General features: G+C 41.9%; 1 protein-coding gene across 1 annotated transcript; it reads right to left on the reverse strand.

Annotated features, from left to right (window-relative positions):
* Window positions 1–6289: 6289 nt before the first annotated feature.
* LOC306926061 (tax1-binding protein 3) lies at window positions 6290–16195 on the reverse strand. Its single transcript, XM_079505302.1, has 4 exons — window positions 15985–16195; window positions 13201–13320; window positions 8931–9008; window positions 6290–8319 (listed from the first exon to the last, which is right to left on the reverse strand). Exons 1-4 carry the CDS (start codon window positions 16042–16044, stop codon window positions 8185–8187), a joined length of 393 nt encoding a protein of 130 aa, XP_079361428.1. The 5' UTR covers window positions 16045–16195; the 3' UTR covers window positions 6290–8184.
* Between the last annotated feature and the right edge of the window lie 321 nt (window positions 16196–16516).

The raw sequence follows: 16516 nt of genomic DNA on the forward strand, positions 1-16516 counted from the left end.
ATCCACACACAGCCAAGCACAAACCTTATTTGTCTGCGATGCTATTAAACTCAAAACAGCTAAACAAAATATGCATATCTTACCTCTTTTCAAGACGTCCCTCACACAGTCTGACTTGACTTCTTCGCTCTTCAGTGTCTTCACTCATCTCACAGAACTCACTCAGCGTGTTTCTCCTGTTCACAATATGAGCGGTTGCACTTTTCCAAAACCCTCTGGCACCTGCTGCACATCCACTATGAGAGGGGGGGGGGGGTGTAATGCTAGTGGGTGGTTTAAACCAATGACTGAGATATCCTAAATTGGATATCCTATATGTCCATTTCTCAAATGGGCACATTTCATTATCATTACAGTGAGGATGACGAATATTTGAACTTTCTCCTGTTTTGTAATTTTGAACATCCCTCTCTCAAAAAAAGTGATTCAAATAGAGAGAGAGAGAGAGGGGGGGGGGGGGGGTAAACTGCAAAGATGAACACTACATTGCTATGACAACATGCCTCAATACTCTTGGCTCAGGGTCTGATGTTAACTACTCAGGGGACATAATGTATTTGTAACCTTCAGAACCCAACTTCCCACTCCCACACCCACACATATACGCTTCTACGCTTTGTGTTTACAAAAGTTGCATGAATGTGGTTGGATCTACTATGGGATGAAATGCCGTATTTGGTGTATGCTATTGATGGTGTCTGAGGAATTAAGGTAGTAGCCTAAACTCAAAATGTAATCTGTGGTGGTATAATAAGATATTCACTTGTGGAGCAAGATATAAGTGTGCTGCTGCTGACATTTTCCTTTTTTGAGACTGTCCTTCTGTCCAGTACCTGATATTTTTCTCCATGTTTGCTTCTGTACAATAAGCATGAAGAAATACGCGCTACAATTCATAAGTAAAATTGCCATTTAAAATATCCTGAGACAAATCAGGTATAGGCTATTCAAACCACATGCTTTTGTTCTGAGGGACTTTTAAATATAAATCAATGTCGAAGGTCCTCAAAATATTGATTTTTGGGACTGTAATGTTAACATGTAATGTAACATGATTTGTTTCTTGTCTTAATTTCAGTTTGTTTGTGACAATACAGTATAGGCTATCATCATCTTCATCATGATCATCCTGAAATAAAGGAAGTTCAAGTTCCCCAATATTCAGAGAATGTGGCATTTAAATATAAAAGTCCCTCCTGGTGATAAACTGGCGACTAAAGGATTCTTCCTTCTTCTTTTAAATGGGACACTGCACAAGCTAGTGTAGCCTTTCAGCAAGGTCAAGATTGACACACTATGACTAATGGCCGTTAATCCCACCTTGAGTCTATCATTCTACTATACATTCAATTACCCTTATTTTCTCTCTCATCGTTCAACCAATTCTACAGCCATTTTATTAAAATGCAACAAACAAGAATCTGAGGCTATGGACCAACTCCTGGTTTCAATCTGGTGAAGTGATAGGAGAGCAGATTGCATTGCCATGGCAACACAATTATGCTGCTATAGCGTGGGAGGAATGTATCATGTATGATCCATGTTTAGATAAAGTAATTACTCACTCGTCTGAAGAAGAAAAATATAACATCTATTGTCCTTTGTGTGTAGACTTGATAATTTGGTGTGAAATTGCGGTAATTGTGGTTTGTTAATCCCATTAATACACTTGTTACGAAGGATATGAGATGTCACTCCGACGTCACTACAGTGACGTCAGAGACATCTTCAAGACTATAAAGAAAGAGCCTAGACAGGATTGAGTGAGATTAAGCTATTGATACTATAAGGACAACTATAAGATAACATTATCATCAACTGCCTTCTTCAAGGGTTCGTACTCACCCCTGACCTCAGGACGAACCCTCGGCTCCACAATTGGTATCTGATTAGATCCCCGATTATATGGTCCTTGAAAAACGCCGACAAAGAACGCCAGACGCTCAGGACGACCACCCTCAGCACATCTGACTTCTAGACGACCTGACGACAACCCAGGCCAGACCAAAAACCTAAGGAGCGTCTTCCGACGCTAAATACAGTCCAAGATCTCAACTGAGAACCCTATCATGTCCCTAGTAGAGGACATGCGTTTCGTTGCAGCTCTGCGCACCCGAATCTGCCACCACCCGCCATAGTGCGGTCTCCGACCCAGAGACACACCGAGGACATCGCACGACGCGAAGATTCGGCCAAACAATTGGCCGAGAAGTCCAACATCCAACATTGTTTCTGTAATGAATGCATGTTAGGTAGATTTAAGGGTCATTTTTGCAATTTTTGCAAATGGCTCAAAGGTGTGTGTAACCGCTTTACTACACAAAAAAAAAAGAATCCTAACATCGTACAGTGGTGACCAGGCAAGTGGAATGGAGGGTAACAAGACAACTCACCCCTAAAGCCACTTTTGGTGAGTTGTCCAGACAACTCACCCCTAAACGTGAAGACATCTCACCCCTGCTTTTTTAGGGGTGAGATGTCTTCACTTTCCGGGGTGAGATGTCTTCACTTTTGGCCACTTTCGGGGTGAGATGTCTTCACGTTTAGGGGTGAGTTGTCAGGACAACTCACCAAAAGTCTGACTGAATAAATGTAGCCTTTGAGCTATACTTTACTGAATATTTCACAAGAATATAACACAAGAGTCAAATGTACGGTCAAATGTAATGTAGTTTATTTAAATATAGAAACATTGTAAACAAAGTTCAAACAGCAGTTTGTACAAAAAATATAAAAAAAAGGTAAACATCAAAAGTTTAGAAAAACATCAGTTTGTACAAAAAAATATAGAAAAAAGTTAAGTATAGAAAAAATGTAAACTAAAAAATATAGTAAAAAGTTGTCATAAAAAAAAAAAAAACATCAGTTTGCTACAAAAACACTAAAAAGTTGTCTACAAAAAGAAAGAAAAAAGTTGTGCTGTGTGCAGTGCAGTGTGCAGTGTGCTGTCCCATTTTGGTCAAAAGTTGTGCACTAAAAAGTTGTCATATCTACAAAAAGAAAGAAAATAGTTGTGCTGTGTGCAGTGTGCTGTCCCATTTTGGTCAAAAGTTGTGCAGTGCAGTGTGCTCATCTCCACACTGGGGCATTCACTTCAGAAGCGAGAGTTAGCATGTCCATGATGGTCAGATCGTTCCTTTCCAAGTCCTTCCACAACTGGGCCAGATTGCCCTGTGTAGCCTTGGTCTGCTTTCGCTGGTAGCGGCGTAGCTTGTTCTCTGACACCATACGCAGCTGGAAGTCGATCAAGGTACTCTGCCTTTGAAGCGCAAACATTATCCACAAACGACCCCCCCCGGCCCCCCCCCCCTCAATGCTGCATAGAGAGAGAGAGAGAGAGACGCTCTACTCCTTACAAGTGTTTCACCGGATTTTACTGTTAAATAAATAAATAATTAGCCGTGACTGCGCACGTCTGTAGGAACCGATAGTTAGATCCGAAATTGAATTATGCCTACTGTAATGGGTGCCACGGAAAGTACAGACAACTCACCCCGCAATGTCAGAAAGTGAAGACAGCTCACCCCGGAAAGTAAAGACATCTCACCGGGGTGAGATGTCTTCACTTTCCGGGGTGAGATGTCTTCACTTTCCGGGGTGAGATGTCCGGGGTGAGCTGACCGGACATCTCACCCCGACATGTCAAAAAGGGAAGACAACTCAGGGGTGAGATGTCTCGTATTCGAATGGAGCATGCTTCCCTCAATTCTGATCCAATGACCTAACAGATCTTCTACACATACACACCCACATTTCTCTTGCATACCACCACCCTACGCACGCACGCACGCACGCACACACACACACACGCACACACACACACACACACACACACACACACACACACACACACACACACACACACACACACACACACACACGTGCAACCTGAGTGAAAGAGTGGTATACAGAGTCCTGCAGAGGTGAGAGCTGTTCTCTGGCAGCCTGGACCCACACAAAAGGTGTCCTCATCAATTATTTCTCAAAGTGGGGATTTTAGCTCAGCATCACACTAAATCGACCCACCTCCCATGATGCCATCATAGAACAGGTAATATTAAGAACTGAAAATTAAAAACTGCATTACAAATTCGCAAAATCACCTGGCAATAGTCATTAGCAACTATACCCATTAGTGCTTCAAATAAAACAAATCTGAAGCTAATGAGTTTTTACAGTAGGCCGATGAAAATGATAACAGATGTGATGAAGATAGTGATTATTGTTGCTATGAAATCGTGCATTTCCTGTCAGTCAGTCAGTCAGTCACGCCCCATATATGGTCATGCCTCGCCGACATCACGTGATGTCATCAATATTTGTTATGATTCAAATTTGTATTGTTTTTTCAGTTTAGTCACAAGGGAATCACTGAGAATGTACATAAAATAATCATACTATTAAGCCCATATACAGGTCAGTTCCATATATGATGTCATCAATATTGGCCAGCAACTCTACATCTCACCTCAAACCCTTAGATCTCCATATGGAACTGACCTGTTCTGACATTCCATATGTTGATCCTTCCCCATCCATCCTTCCTCTTCGATGTCTCTCTTTTGACTGATACCTGTCCATTTAAACACTAGACGGGCCCCTATTACTTGCGCGAGCAGAGCGCAAGTGCTGCATATGTCGGTGGTCCCCTTGGCCAATCAGGGATTGTGCATTTTTGGTGGCTCCCCTCGGCCAATCAGGGATTGTGTATTTTTGGTGGCATCGCTTGGCCAATCCAATCAGGGATTGTGTATTTTTGGTGGCGTCGCTCAGCCAATCAGAGCGCAAGTTGGCAGCTTGCTGCGTATGTCGGTGGCCCCCTCGGCCAATTGGATTGGCTCCGTATGTTGGTGCCGTCACTTGGCCAATCAGAGATTGGCTGATGACGTAACTATTTATGTTTATGTAAAAACGGTGGTTCCTGATTGGCCGCGCAAGTTGGCAGCTCGACAGAGTGCATTTCTATAGTGCAGCCGCGGCTGGCAGCCGGCGAAAACTAGAGTTCTCAACAGGCCCAAAAATTAAGGCCCGGCCCTACCTGGGCCCTCATGAAACCCTATAGACACTGCCCCCGCTGCCACCCTTAGATCTCCATATACAGTATGGAGCTGACCTGTTCTGACATTCCATATGTTGATCTGACCTCATCAAACCCTGTACACTCAAGACACACTCCATATATGGCCAGTACAGAATTCATTCCATATGTTGATCTGACCACCCATGCCAAAGCGCCAGTGCTCGCCCAGCAGTCTGCTGTCACCCAGGCGGATGCGTTAGGGCGAGGTCGATCCTCACCCTTTAGGGCGAGGTCGCTTCTCGCCCTCAGGCGTCTTACTGGTAAATAACTCAAAAAATACATTTTAGGATAATGTGAAGTGATCACTGATTTGTCATTGGATATTGTTGTTCAGTGTGCATGATTCAGATGAGTAAAACAGCTCTAGAAACTCACATCAAAGCTCACTCAATGCTCACATCCAAAGTGTTTTTTTTAGGTTAAAGGACCACTTCTACTCAACCTGTCATAGGAGGGCTGTGTGCACTGTGCAGTTCAGAAACCCGTCCACCAGTGACATCATCGTTAGGCAGATTTTCTTTTAAACAAGATTTTTTTATTATCGTGAGAACAATGGCTTAAATGATCGCATTGCAACTTTTCAGGAATAGAAAGCCTGCAGTTTCTATTAGCTTGGATTCCCCATCGATGATGTTACTGGGTTTCTGAACTGCCCACAGCCGTCTATGAGACACAGACTGAGTAGGAAAACAATTGTGGCATTTTATCATGAACATTAGTTAGTACCAATTATATTAAGGTAGGTTGAAAAGTGGTGAAGTGGTCCTTTAATTCTTGTCCAAAACCCTCTGCTCCACTCTACATCAGGTGCCGTTTGTCATTTTATCCCCATCCTCCAAAAAAGCTAGGCAGTTGTTTAAACTTTAAAGTAAAGACAAATCCCTATACCGAAATGCCTAAGCATACACAGAAATGTCAAGGAATAGATTTTAAGCTTTAGTTTTTCAACACTAGGCTATTTAAATGCAAAAGGGACTTGGAAAGATTTAGAAAATAATAGTTATTCATATCCATAACATAAGGACAACATACACTGGAAAGATAACGTTTCAGTTTGATCTGTCAATGCATGAGAACTTTCAGATAGTATTTTGTGATGTTCTCAACCCGTATATGTACATGTATACGCTCATTTTAGTGAGGGGCACACAACGTATCGTATGTCTTTATAAATTATAAGGGGAGACGAAGATAAATCTGTATCGCACATATTTTTCCCCTCTGTTTTTAATGTATTAAAAGAAGATTCCTGCTTAAAAAAGAATCAGTTTGTAGGAAAATGCATTACTGTTGATAGCAATGTCTTTTACTGTCATACTAGCAACAATGAGAAAATACCACTTTTCTGAATCATGGATGTTATGAAGCATTTCAATTATTACAAAATTCTAATGATGTTTGATGATCATCTCCCAACTGCAAGGATTCAATAAAAGCTACTACAAAACCCACACACCATGGTACCATTAGTATAACATACAAAAAGGCAAAAACGTTAGGCAGGTAACATTTTAAGATTAGCCTACACTACAGTAATGGCGATTACAGTATCATTCACTTGCTGTATAATACAACATGTCAGAAGCAGTAATGTTTCCGGCCATGTAAATATATACAGGTAAGAGTAGATAAAGGGTTGGCATCACTTTGAGGCTGCCATAAAGAAATTAATTACCTCCATGGACAAAGTTCTTGACTACATCAAGATATCGACATGAACTTATGGAATGTTACCGTTTACTTTTAGCATGGAGTACACAGTTGACCGAGATCTACAGTAAAAAACATCTGTACTAAGGTGACCAAAATGCACCTATAGATTAACAGACCAAAATGTTCGCAGGCCCAAAGATTATTGGTCCATATTGTGACTATGTTTGGGCTGAGTAGAAAGGTTTACCATGTTCAGTGACATGCATGTTCAATCCGTTACTCTGATCATGTTGGATTTGCCAGTGTTAAACTAGTGATTTGTTTGCATCAAAACAGCAAAATTATCCAAAGCACACAAGCTACCAACTTTCACTATTCATGCCTAAGAAAGAAGGCACTTGGTGATATAATAAAAACTTGTAAAAGAAATGTCCCCCATAATAGTAGGGTCCAGCATGGACCATATAGTTCATAAACGGTAACACCTAGTGTGTTGTAGTGTGGATTAGGATTACAAAAAAGTCCAAATGAAAATCACACCAGCCAGGCAAATGGTGAATGCAGGTCAGCATTGTCAAGCACCAATTGTACAGCTAATGTTAAGGAGCTAAACTTCCAGATATCCATGACAGAATCATAAGTGAGAGGATTCAGTAGGCCTATTCATACAAAGAATCATAATGTCAACTGTATACTGTCATTTGGTTTGCAGTACAATCTTTGTAACGTATATGCACTATAGAATACACATACAGAATGATAATCATGCTACTTAACATTGATATCTCTTCTACAGTTCCTTGGCATTGTCCTTTGGCTTTAAAAATATATATAAAAAAATCTGTTCAGATGTTTGACTGATCCAATGTTATGAGTGATCCAGTCTTAGGCCAGTGTTGGGCTTAAAGGCTAATAGACAAAGAACTCAGGATTGTGTTTCCCTGGCATTTTATCACCAATGGCCATCTGTGTTGCCTTGCTCTGTTTGTCCTTTTTAATCTGTGCAGAACTTTGGTCAACTACGGTTGTTTTTAAATGTGCTATATAAATAAAGTTTGACTGATTGATCTTTATGAAAGACTATTATTGCCGGAATAGAAAAGTTATAATGCAGAGGTTGCTGAAATCAGCACAAATTATGCAGTGTAGAATTAGATCACATAAATTGAGTAATAACTGATTTTACACACCCGTTTGTGTGTGTGTGTGTGTGTGTGTGTGTGTGTGCGCGCGCGCATCCCCTTCCAGCTGCACTGAACCTGACATTGTAGGATGTGAATGGTATGGTATACAAAAGGAAAGGGGAAAATAAGTGGACATTTTCTTTCATACGGAAGGGAACAGTAATAATGTTATCAAATGGCGGGAGTCTTTGTACACAGCAGTCCGTGGTAATTGTACGAGTAGGTTTCATGGAAAGGTCCGCTACGATGATGCAGTTGTTGGAGCTGTTACATCATGGAATGTCTGACAGCTTCCTCCAGTGACTTCCTGGTTACCAGTAGCCGTACCACCTCCTCGTTCTTCTTTGTTAGTCTTTTTCGAGCCTGATCATGGGTCACCATGGTCATATCCCAGCCATTAACCTGGGGAAGAGTCATTGAAAAAGAAAAATGTTGGCTATTTTTTGTCCACGCTTTCTTGATTAGAACAATACTTGCATCCAAACACCCCGTTTACCACTTAAACCCTGGCATCTATACTTGGCAATTGTTCCCCACAGGATAGTGTTGCTAGGGTTAAGTGGTTAATGATGGAAAGAAAAACAGACCAACTCATGAATAATAGTAAAGAATTATCTCGGTTAGACATTTTCATTTAGATTGATTAAAACTCTACCATTTCGATGAACTGTGATGAGGTATAGTTAGAGCTGCTTCAATCAACATACTTCAACTGAACTGTATACATAGTGCCATCTTGTGGTGATAAAATTTAGGGCTGAAGTTATGGATGATTTTCTTAGCGATTTTCTATCACTTTTCCGTTTAATCGAATAATGGATAATTTGTTATATTTAGATCAATGAATCGATTCAAAAATAAAAGACCAAATCAATTAGTATGATTAATTAAATTTAACTACTTAAGCCCTATTTTATACTTTATATTGCTAAAGTCATGTAAATTGATTAGTTTGATTAACTGTTGCACCACCAAAAACATTTGTCAATGAACAAGTATTATTACATACATACCTGCATTATTTTGTCCCCCATCATCAATCCTGCCACCTCCGCTGGTCCTCCTTGCGACACTCGGGTTACATAGATCCCCTATGAGGTCACATACAGTATGAGGTCACAGATAGTATGAAGTCACATACAGTAGGTCAGGGGTTTCCAAATGTTTTCATATCATAAGACTCCTAAAGTTTCAGTTTCAGTATATTTATAGTACAAAATCACCCCAAGGGGTCTCTGTGCACTTTACAGCAGCAATACATCAAAAACATATCAAAGACACAAAACATAGCAATAAGAAAACATAGTACAACAAAGTTTAAAAAAAAAGAAAACATAGTAAAACATATTCAAATGTGCATAGCTATAGATCATCAAAAATAAAACTAGGCGGAACCATAGTGCATAGAGAAAAGATGTGTTTTTAGCCTCGATTTAAAAATGTCCAGGGAGTTTGCAACTCTGACATCTTGAGGGAGAGCGTTCCAGAGACAGGGGGCACGATGTGCGAATGCTTTGCCCCCAACCGTGCTTTTATTATATGTTGTGACTGAGTTTTCCGGCATCCTGAGAGCGTAGTGGTCTTGGAGGGATGTATATTTTTACTAAACATGTAAGATGGTGCAAGTCCATTTAAGGTTTTATAGGTCAGAAGGAGTATTTTGAAGTCGGCTCTGGCCTGTATGGGCAGCCAGTGTAGTGCCATGAGTGTTGGTGTGATATGGTCAAATTTCCTTTTTCTGGTGAGTACTCTAGCTGCTGCATTTTGGACTAATCTAAGACCATTTGTTGCTGTTGATGGTAAACCAGAGAAGAGGGCGGAGAAAAGTGACTTTCATTAGGCCCTAGATTCCCTTTGCAAATGATTCTGTCATAACGACCCTGATGAAAAATATGTTTGGGTTTAATTAGTGGTGATAGTGAAACATATTCTTAGAATAGTAACTTAAACATATGTTTAAGTTAAATTAATTAAAGGATATACGTGTTTGAACGTTTCTGCTACAGGACTAAAGTGCATCCCAAGACTATCCGTTACTTTCACTAGATGTCATAGTTCCCAGCCTAATTCGTATTCTGTTGAAGGTGTTTAGCGTAGAAAGACAGCAGATTTAGGAGGTCACAACAATGCAAAGATCACGGAACACTGTTGTATAAATCAGGCTTAAGTGGTGGTTTGATTATTCAATGTAATTCATCAGGGGACACAAAAACAACTAAATAGACAGCTGAATGAACAAATGAAAATGTTTCTTTGTTAGGCAATTGTCTTCAAAGTTCTATTAACACAGCCGACGCGAATCGCGTATCAATACGTTATCAATTAATCAAACGTCGGGTGCGAATCACGTATCAATACGTTTCAATCACTTTTTTATAGCATACTTTCATTCATCTTTTTACCCACCCGGACAATGAAGAACCATCACCCTATCATTGCTGCTTAGTCCCGCTCACGTGATCAGAAAAAAAAACAAAAAAACAAAAAAAAAACTCCCCTCCTGAAAACAGGAGGTCGGGCCGCTTTACGTGTAGAAGCCAATGCCGATCTAGCCGGTGTGTGAAAAGAATCAAATTTCACCTAACCTCGCCTCACCAGGCTTTCCTCCACCTATTGGCTTTCACACAACACATAATACTCGATTCCCCCCTCCCCTCCTGTTTCTCCAGAAGGAGGATCTTGCGAGATGGCTCTCGGAAAAAAACATGAACGGAACGCTGCCTATTCCTAAACACATATGCACCGGATCCGATCGGCATTGCATTGCATAACATCTGCAACACACATGGACAGATGCATGTTTCCTTCTTCATACTGTAGCGACCAAACGATCCCCGAGCCTACAATACTACGAACTAACTACAGTATCGAGGGGCCGCCACGACAACAGACAGTCTACCGTTGGTGGATCACGTATCGCCATGCAGAGCTGTCATAATCGGAGATCACTCGGACGTGTGATTGTAACGCTTTTTTATTCATTATAATTGTAGTGATAAGACCGCAATGAACGCATCGGGGACGTAATCGACCCGGGTGTAATGTATAACGAACTTTTCCGCGTCCTAAACCGTGGTGTTGTGATCCGAAGCTTTTTTTTCTCCATCGCCCCCAACCTGCATGCCCAGGCATGTTCCTTCAGCTGATGATGACAACGCGTCTCACCGTTATACTATAGTTCTGAACCGAACGGTGGAATGGGACTTTTTATAGCCGTACGATCAAGACCTTTGCTGCCCAATGTGCCCCAATGTTTTGCGATCAAGACAATGAGGCAATCATCATCTAAAGAAAGCAGAGGTATGAAGGTTTATAGTCAACATTGACAGGCAGATATAACAATAAACACAATAAATATGCTATACATCCTATACACCGAATGAAAGCCCTGAATGTGTACTTTTACGAGGAAAAGAGTAAACATTGATCCCATGTACAGTTTGTCATAAATTGGTTACATTGCACATTGCGCCCACCAGATATAACTGCAGAGAAGACATGGACCCGAACTCAATATTCACAAAATAAGGCCTATAGCGACATATAAATACTATATACCGTATGAAACAGAAGACTCTCTGCTTTCATAAGAAAAAAACTTCTACTGTAGTAATAATAAAAATCACACCCATGTGAAGTGAGTGGTGCAACTCTGTCCCATATTCTGTTCTCTGCTTATTCAATACAGCTCGCTATATACGGACTGAGGCAGAAAGTCATGTAAACCTTTTATTTACAGTTTGGTCTGTAAACTTCTACTGTAATAATAAAAATCACACCCCTGTGAAGTGAGCGTTGCAACTGTTCTGTACTTATTCACTACAGCTCGCTATATACGGACTGAGACAGAAAGTCATGTAAACCTTTTATTTACGGTTTGGTCTGTAAACTTCTACTGTAATAATAAAAATCACACCCCTGTGAAGTGAGCGGTGCAACTGTTCTCTACAGTTGGGTGCAACTGTAGAGAACAGTTGCACCGCTCACTTCACAGGGGTGTGATTACCAAACTGTAAATAAAAGGTTTACATGACTTTCTGCCTCAGTCCGTATATAGCGAGCTGTATTGAATAAGCAGAGAACAGAATATGGGACAGAGTTGCACCACTCACTTCACATGGGTGTGATTTTTATTATTACTACAGTAGAAGTTTTTTTCTTATGAAAGCAGAGAGTCTTCTGTTTCATACAGTATATAGTATTTATATGTCGCTATAGGCCTTATTTTGTGAATATTGAGGAGTTCACGTCCATGTCTTCTCTGAAGTTATCTGGTGGGCACAAGCTGCATTCAATAACCAATTACTGTCTAACTGTACATGGGATCAATGTTTACTCTTTTCCTCGTAAAAGTACACATTGAGGGCTTTCATTCGGTGTATAGGATGTATAGGATATTTATTGGGTTAAATTTTATATCTGCCTGTCAATGTCTCTGACTTTAAACCATCCATAACTCTGCTCGCTGTTCAAGATAACCACTTCCAGGCAAATGCAGGTGTTGCAAAAAGGTCAATATCTCCAGAATGGAACATGGTAAAATCAAAATGTATTTTTTAAATTGAAGTGGACAAGTTCAGCTTTCTTTTGATGTATGCGTGTGATTCTCGCTATAAGAGAACATTTTGCTGTGGGCCCCCGAACAAGGCCTTTGTGCAATGTTAAACGGTAGCAACATCCAAATAGGCCTGTTGAGATCTTGTAGCAATCAAAGTGTTAACAAAGCTATATTGACTTGGGAAGGAATTGAGATTTCATAATTAGTTTAGAAATAATATGTCTATATTATGGATAATTCTATATATTATGCTGGTATGAAGTTGAACAATACATGACTCTTGCTCCAAGTCCATTTACAAATACAATTTAGACAGTAACCAGAGGCTCTTATCCAGAGTGATTTACAACATCATGTCAATGCAATGCTATGACATCAGCTACCAATAATGTTCAGGCTTTTTCCAACAGACTAGGCAGAGGAAGGCTCTGCTGAAACACGTTTGTATGCTGCCTGTGCTTAATTAAATAAAGGACATTTCTCAGAGTGTTGATTCTTCTGTTTTGTTCCCCAGTGATACACTCGGTCTCAATATTGCTTTACTTCCACTGCCTACAATGAGTATATTTAACAGTGAAAAAAGGGAAATGTATGTTTTTAAGTTTTAACATCTGCAAACACACACACACACACACACACACACACACACACACACACACACACACACACACACACACACACACACACACACACACACCACCCCCCCCCCCCCCCCCCCCCCTCACCTTGTCACTCTTGTCCTCAGAGAAGGGGTTCTGTCCGGGATCCTGGTCAATCCCTCCTCCGATACTAAAACCTAAAATCAGGTGATCTCCCTGCCTCAGTTTCTGGATCTCAATCCGTTGCTGTTAGACAGAGAGCATTTTTATTCCTCCTAACTGAGCAGAAATACACAACATAAGGCAATAACTCTGTTGAAGTGTATGCTTTCATCTAGCCCCTATCGGCACCCTCGGTTACCTTTTCTGAAGTTTGGACGACGGTACCCTAGGGTCCCTCGTAGGTTATTCCACCCTCCATAGGACGCAGATTATCTGTTCACGGGGAGCCGCGCCGCCGCTTGAGTGTTGGTGAGATATTTCAAAGATGCATAACACAGCTATAGGAGACAACGGAAACGTGTGCGAAACCGCATTAACCGCCGATGCCGTTTTTTTTTTGCTTCGCTGAACTTCTCTCTCCTCTCTCTTCCTTATTGACTTCCCCTTGTACCGCCTCCCGCACCAGGGCAGGGTGGTCGGTGCGAGGCAGTAACGTAGGGACGCGCAGCTAGCCAGTCGCCGCTCGGGAGGCGGTACAATAAGGTCAATAAGGAAGAGAGAGAAGTTCAGCTAAGCTAAATTTAAAAAAAAGATTGTACACCTCTACTGTACTGTCACTGTACTGTACAGGCACACCCAAAAGCATCATATATAAAGTTAATACGTGCGTGTGTGTTTGCGTTAGGTTGCACACAGGGGGGGGGGAAAACAACCATGCTGTTTTCATGCTCATACCCAGACACCCACCCAGCTACCCACCCACCCACACACAGCTCCGTAAGGGAGTAAATACTTAACGGCATCGGCGGTTAATGCGGTTTCGCACACGTTTCCGTTAGCTGTGTTATGCATCTTTGAAACATCTCACCAACACTCAAGCGGCGGCGCGGCTCTCCGTGAACAAAGAGTATGTAAATCTGCGTCCTATGGAGGGTGGAATAAGCTACGAGGGAGCCTAAGGTACCGTCGTCCTAGCCCCTCTCGGGACCCCCGGTTGAGCTCTTTTCATCGTTCACCCGTAGGGTCCCTTGCCATCAGTCCCAAGCTATATGGGATGCAGACAGACTTACCGTCGAAAACGTCCTTTCTGCGCTGTGTGAGTAGTCGTGATATGTGTCAAAAGAAGCATATAGGAGCTATAGGAGACACCGGAAACCTCAACGAATTTTCCTTTGGCGCAAAAGCCGTTAAGTATTTTTAATCTTTGCTTGACCGTTTTGGCAGCTCTGAAATTCTCTCTTCCTTCCTTCCTTGACTTCCTTATTGACATCCCATTGTACCGCCTCCAGCGCCAGGTTGGCTAGCTGCGCTTCCCTACGTTCCTGCCTCTGATCTGCTCTGTCGCAGCTAGCCAGTTCCGGCGCTGGAGGTGGTACAATGGGATGTCAATAAGGAAGTCAAGGAAGGAAGGAAGAGAGAATTTCAGAGCTGCCAAAACGGTCAAGCAAAATACTTAACGGCTTCTGCGCCAAAGGAAAATTTGTTGAGGTTTCCGTTGTCTCCTATAGCTTCTATATGCTTCTTTTGACACACATCACGACTACTCACACAGTGCAGAAAGGACGTTTTCGACGGTAAGTCCGTCTGCATCCCATATAGCTTGGGACCGATGGCAAGGGACCCTACGGGTGTACGATGAAAAGAGCTCAACCGGGGGTCCCGAGAGGGGCTACCGTCGTCCAAACTTCAGAAAAGGTAACCGAAGGTGCCGAAAGGGGACTTTCGTCTTTAGTGTAATGGAATTAATGCGAAGTCAACCTCATCACTATGCATCATTTCACTTGTAAGAATGTTTATCCCTCCATTACAGTCCACTCACTCACTGGGAGACACTGCTCTTTTATAAGTTCAACCCTGTCTTTTGACTTTCACTGGCAGCTGCTGTCTCTCTAAACCAGATGGATGAACGGCTGTGACAGCAAGACTCCTCAGTCCTCCTCACAACACTCCTCAACACAAACACTGCCTCTGTGTGTGATGGTGAATAACTGGTCTCTCATTCTCTCTCTGCTGGAAACCTCTGCAAAGTGTGAGTCAGTCAGTGGGTCATTCATTGTAGACTTCCAGTCAATCTACTGTCTAATGTTCTGGCACACTAACCCATTTCTACTCCTGAGTCAGTGTAGGGTACTCTTACGAGTCTTTACGAGGCCAAATGCTACTGTATCCTTCCTTTTTACCACTCTGTCACATCTCTTAACACCACCAGAAAGTATTACATTAATGCAGTACCTCAGAGCTCGCCTTGATTGTCCAACAATATGTGCACACTGCACAGGGATCGCCGAAATGTTTAAGTGTAGGCTAAGGCTAACTGACTGCTTATCACATAGCAGCACGTAGCCACATATGGGGCTATGCCTAGGCTAGCTCATAGCGTTACCTAGCCCTAAAACACCACGCCTACTGTACCCGAGTGCAATGTGGACTAAAGGTTTGCATTGGAAATTCTGTAATTGCCTTTATATTTCAAATGTAATACTCAACAAGAAAGTTTCATCTCTCATTCTATGGCATTTAAAATGTGGCGTTCATCAGCTATTGTTTGGTTTGCCTTAAACTACCATTGTCCGATATTAAAGTTCGATTCTTTGGCAACGGATTCGAGCTACAGCTCTATTTCCTCTAGCTGGTGAAACAAAACACATACATATAATTTAAATGCTGCGTATTGATTAGGGTCCAGGCAGGGCCAGGCTTCTCAAAGTGAACAATGGATGCCTGCTGAATGAATACTCCCAAACTTACCACAACAGCAGTCACCGGCTGTCCAGGGATGAACGTCGCGTCGTCGGACCTGGAAAACATTTTACTGTAAAAAACGCGAACTCTTGTTATGCTTTTTTTGTATTATCTATTCAACCGTACACAACACAAAGGTTCCGAGAGCAGGACAACTTCCTGGATCATTCCATGAGTAAAACTAACAACTGCTTCTGAAATGTAATAATAAGGAAAGGCTTTGCGGATGACGTCACTTCACCTTCCCTTGGTTGGGTGCTCGCGTTGTGTGACACGGTGCAGCCAGGAAGGGCGGCGTCTTCGGTTTGATTTGTAGCACGCCTTAAGACGCGATCACTCCACCCATGTGTGGTACTTGCATTACCAAATGGAGCGCTTCAAGTCATCATACATCCCCATGTCCTGGCATGGGACAGGGTGGGGCATTACTCCAGTCCATAAATGGGCACTTGGCCCAGGCCATCTGTAACAACTGTTGAGTCGTCGACTCGTCGTTGGCCGCATTTCGTGATGCAAGGATTATCTTGTCTGACACATA

Source organism: Electrona antarctica (assembly GCF_951216825.1).
Source record: "Electrona antarctica genome assembly, chromosome: 7".
Taxonomy (NCBI): domain Eukaryota; kingdom Metazoa; phylum Chordata; class Actinopteri; order Myctophiformes; family Myctophidae; genus Electrona; species Electrona antarctica.

What these genes read in the sequence shown, in the direction of transcription:
- LOC306926061 (XM_079505302.1), bottom strand. Translation starts at nt 16,044, where the DNA reads ATGTTTTCCAGGTCCGACGACGCGACGTTCATCCCTGGACAGCCGGTG. An exon ending in AGCCGGTGACTGCTGTTGTG is followed by an intron (nt 13,321 to 15,984) that starts GTAAGTTTGGGA and finishes TCTGTCTAACAG; the next exon opens with CAACGGATTGAGATCCAGAA. An exon ending in TGGGGGACAAAATAATGCAG is followed by an intron (nt 8,320 to 8,930) that starts GTATGTATGTAA and finishes ACTCTTCCCCAG; the next exon opens with GTTAATGGCTGGGATATGAC.